Genomic DNA, 5,000 nt, shown 5'->3' with positions numbered 1-5,000 from the left:
AGTAGTAGTAGTAGTAGTAGCAGTAGTAGTAGCAGTAGCAGTAGCAGTAGTAGCAGTAGTAGTAGTAGTAGCAGTAGTAGTAGTAGTAGCAGTGGTAGTGGTAGTAGTACCAGGTGGTGAATGTGCAGTAGCAGTGGTAGTGGTGGCAGCAGCAGTAGTAGTACCAGGTGGTGAAGCAGTAGCAGTAGTAGCAGCAGGTGGTGAATGCAGTAGCAGTAGTAGTAGTAGCAGCAGGTGCAGAGCAGCAGTAGTAGTAGCAGTGGCAGCAGTGCAGCAGTAGTAGTAGTAGTGGTAGTGGCAGTGGCAGTAGCAGCAGGTGGTGAGCAGCAGTAGCAGTGGTGGTGGCAGCAGCAGCAGTAGCACCAGGTGGTGAATGTGCAGTAGCAGCGGCAGTGGTGGTAGTAGCAGTAGTAGCACCAGGTGGTGAATGTGTAGTAGCAGTAGCACCAGGTGGTGGCAGTGTGCAGTAGCAGTGGCAGCAGCAGCACAGGTGGCAGTGGTGAAGCAGCAGTAGCAGTAGTAGCAGTAGCAGTAGCAGCAGTAGCAGCAGCAGTAGCAGCAGCAGTGGCAGTAGTGGCAGCAGCAGCAGCAGTGGTGGCAGTGGTAGTAGCACCAGGTGGGTGAACGTGCAGCAGTAGTGGCAGTGGTGGTAGTAGTAGTAGTAGTAGCACCAGGTGGTGAATGTGCAGTAGCAGTAGCACCCAGGTGGTGGTGAAGTAGTAGCAGTGGTAGTAGCACACCAGGTGGTGAAAGTAGTGGTAGTAGTAGTGGTAGTAGTACCAGGTGGTGAATGTGCAGTAGTAGTAGTGGTAGTGGTGGCAGTAGTAGTAGTAGCACCGGGTGGAAACGTGCGTAGTAGTAGTAGTAGTGGTGGTGGTGGTAGTAGTAGCAGTAGTAGTAGCACCAGGTGGTGAATGTGCAGTAGTAGTAGTAGTGGTAGCAGTAGCAGTAGTAGTACCAGGTACCCAAACGTGAACAGTGTAGTAGTAGTAGTGGCAGTAGTAGTAGTAGTAGTAGTAGTACCAGGTGGTGAAAAGCAGTAGTAGTAGTAGTAGTGGTAGTGGTAGTAGTAGTAGTAGTAGTAGGCAGGTGGTGGTAGTAGTAGTACTCAGGTGGTGAGTGGTAGTGGTAGTGGTAGTAGTAGTAGTAGTAGTAGTAGTACTCAGGTGGTGAATGTGTAGTAGTAGTAGTAGTAGTAGTGGTGGTAGTAGTAGTAGTAGTAGTAGTACTCAGACCAACGTGCAGTATTACTACCCAGAAAGGATCAAGTTATGTAGTTAGTAGTGTAATGATACGTGACCTCATACTGATCATTTTAGACCAGAGGACTGGGAAACCCAAAATCTGAAGGACCACGAGTCACTGTTCCTTCTGTGTGTTCAGGGTCTACCTGCAGTTTTCTCTGGACCACCTTCACATCCTGAGTCCCTCTGTTGCCATGGTTACACACCTGCGACAGCAGGGGGCGGAGCCAGGAGGTGAGGTCACAGGAAGGAAGAGACGAAGAGAAGAAGAAGAAGAAGAAGAAGCCTCGTCCTCCTCCCATCCCTGCGTCTCCATGGTGATCAGGGTGGAGCAGAAGGAGGGCGTGGCCTGGAGGAACTCGGGGGCGGGGCTTAAGGGCGAGGAGGCGGGGCTTACACCCTGCTTCTCCGTCAGAGCGGCTGTGATTGGTCGGGTGGTCAGCTGGGGGCGGGACCCGAAGAACGAGCCAATGACAGAGAGAGAGAAGGAGACAGAGAGGGAGGACAAGGTGAGACAGCCGGGGGACAGTCTGCAGCCTGTTGCTATGGTGATCAGGGTTTAACCAGCTGCGTGGCGTGTCCGTTTATATTTGGGTTCCCATGGTAACAAGTTAGAGCTGCACGCTGCCTCTGTGACATCACTGCTCCAGCCACGCCGAAAACACGCACATGCATGTGACTGCATGGACACGTGTTTCCAGGCAACACAGAACAGGAAGTGATGTTTACACGTCATTTAGACACTAATACATGTTAGGATCAGTGAGGAGGTGTAACACGTTACTGTAACGTTACAAAGTTACGTTACTGTAACGTTACAAAGTTACGTTACTGTAACGTTACAAAGTTACCTTACGGTAACGTTGTTACTGTAACGTAACGTAAGTTACCTTACTGTAACGTTACAAAGTTACGTTACTGTAACGTTACAAAGTTACGTTACTGTAACGTTACAAAGTTACCTTACGGTAACGTTACAAAGTTACCTTACTGTAACGTTACAAAGTTACGTTACTGTAACGTTACAAAGTTACCTTACTGTAACGTTACAAAGTTACGTTACTGTAACGTTACAAAGTTACGTTACTGTAACGTTACAAAGTTAGTAAGTAAATTTACGGTAACGTTACAAAGTTACGTTATTGTAACTTTAGTAAATTAGTAACTTTTACTAAGTAAACGTTAGTAAAAGTTACGTTACTGTAACGTTGTAAAAGTTACGTTACTGTAACGTTACAAAGTTACCTTACTGTAACGTTATCTAAAAGTTACGTTAAGGCATCTACATGTAACGTTAGTGATATGAAAGTTACGTTACTGTAACGTTAGTGATAAGTTACTACATAACGGTAACGTTACAAAGTTACCTTACTGTAACGTTAGGAAAGTTACATACGGTAACGTTAGGAGGAAAGTTATCTACATATTACTGTAGGATAACATCTACATATCTAATGTTAGTGATATGAGGAGGATAAGGTATTACATATTATGTTAGTTGAGGATGATAAGGTACGGTAACGTTACAAAGTTACATATCTAATATCTAATGTTACAAAGGTTATCTACATATCTAATGTAACGTTACAAAGTTAGGAGGATGATAAGTAATCTAATGTTAGTGATACAAAGGTTAATATCTAATGTTACAGTAACGCCACTTTAAGGTAAATACATATCTAATGTTTGAAATTAGTAATCTACATATCTAATGTTAGTAACTTTAAGGTATCTAAATTAATGTTAGTGATATGACTATGTTAATAACAAAGTTACTATGTTAATCTAATGTTAGTGATATGAGGATGATAAGGTATCTACATATCTAATGTTAATATCTAATGATAAGGTATCTACATATCTAATGTTAGTGATATGAGGATGATAAGGTATCTACATATCTAATGTTAGTGTGATATGAGGAGATAAGGTATCTACATATCTAATGTTAGTGATATGAGGAGGATAAGGTATCTACATATCTAATGTTAGTGATATGAGGAGGATAAGGTATCTACATATCTAATGTTAGTGATATGAGGAGGATAAGGTATCTACATATCTAATGTTAGTGATATGAGGAGGATAAGGTATCTACATATCTAATGTTAGTGATATGAGGAGGATAAGGTATCTACATATCTAATGTTAGTGATATGAGGAGGATAAGGTATCTACATATCTAATGTTAGTGATATGAGGAGGATAAGGTATCTACATATCTAATGTTAGTGATATGAGGAGGATAAGGTATCTACATATCTAATGTTAGTGATATGAGGAGGATAAAGGTATCTAATCTAATTAGTGATATGAGGATGATAAGGTATCTACATATCTAATGTTAGTGATATGAGGACAGATAAGGTATCTACATATCTAATGTTAGTGATATGAGGACAGATAAGGTATCTACATATCTAATGTTAGTGATATGAGGAGATAAGGTATCTATCTAATCTAATGTTAGTGATATGAGGACAGATAAGGTATCTACATATCTAATGTTAGTGATATGAGGAGGATAAGGTATCTACATATCTAATGTTAGTGATATGAGGAGGATAAGGTATCTACATATCTAATGTTAGTGATATGAGGAGGATAAGGTATCTACATATCTAATGTTAGTGATATGAGGACAGATAAGGTATCTACATATCTAATGTTAGTGATATGAGGACAGATAAGGTATCTACATATCTAATGTTAGTGATATGAGGATGATAAGGTATCTACATATCTAATGTTAGTGATATGAGGAGGATGATGAGGATGAAGGTATCTACATATCTAATGTTAGTGATATGAGGATGATAAGGTATCTACATATCTAATGTTAGTGATATGAGGATGATAAGGTATCTACATATCTAATGTGATTGAGGATGATAAGGTATCTACATATCTAATATGAGGATGATAAGGTATCTACATATCTAATGTTAGTGATATGAGGATGATAAGGTATCTACATATCTAATGTTAGTGATATGAGGACAGATAAGGTATCTACATATCTAATGTTAGTGATATGAGGATGATAAGGTATCTACATATCTAATGTTAGTGATATGAGGATGATAAGGTATCTACATATCTAATGTTAGTGATATGAGGAGGATAAGGATATCTAATGTTAGTGATCTACATATCTAATGTTAGTGATATGAGGACAGATAAGGTATCTACATATCTAATGTTAGTGATATGAGGATGATAAGGTATCTACATATCTAATGTTAGTGATATGAGGACAGATAAGGTATCTACATATCTAATGTTAGTGATATGAGGATGATAAGGTATCTACATATCTAATGTTAGTGATATGAGGACAGATAAGGTATCTACATATCTAATGTTAGTGATATGAGGACAGATAAGGTATCTACATATCTAATGTTAGTGATATGAGGAGGATAAGGTATCTACATATCTAATGTTAGTGATATGAGGACAGATAAGGTATCTACATATCTAATGTTAGTGATATGAGGATGATAAGGTATCTACATATCTAATGTTAGTGATATGAGGACAGATAAGGTATCTACATATCTAATGTTAGTGATATGAGGAGGATAAGGATATCTACATATCTAATGTTAGTGATGAGGATGATAAGGGAGTGATATGAGGAGGATAAGGTATCTACATATCTAATGTTAGTGATATGAGGACAGATAAGGTATCTACATATCTAATGTTAGTGATATGAGGATGATAAGGTATCTACATATCTAATGTTAGTGA

The 5,000-nt window shown here is 39.4% G+C and overlaps 1 protein-coding gene across 1 annotated transcript in view; it reads left to right on the top strand.

Moving 5' to 3' along the window:
* LOC114551562 (CTS telomere maintenance complex component 1) overlaps positions 1 to 2,011 on the top strand; it is a 13,582-nt gene extending 11,571 nt beyond the window's left edge. Inside the window, exon 10 of the mRNA XM_028572587.1 lies at positions 1,384 to 2,011. Coding sequence (XP_028428388.1) covers positions 1,384 to 1,807 — 424 coding nt within the window. The 3' untranslated portion in view covers positions 1,808 to 2,011. The remainder of the gene's footprint in view (positions 1 to 1,383) is intronic.
* The last annotated feature ends 2,989 nt before the right edge of the window (positions 2,012 to 5,000 follow it).

This window comes from Perca flavescens, unplaced genomic scaffold (genome assembly GCF_004354835.1).
Source record: "Perca flavescens isolate YP-PL-M2 unplaced genomic scaffold, PFLA_1.0 EPR50_1.1_unplaced_scaf_18, whole genome shotgun sequence".
Lineage (NCBI taxonomy): Eukaryota > Metazoa > Chordata > Actinopteri > Perciformes > Percidae > Perca > Perca flavescens.
The sequence above is the reverse complement of the archived record's forward strand: the minus strand, read 5'-3'. Positions and strand labels throughout refer to the sequence as shown.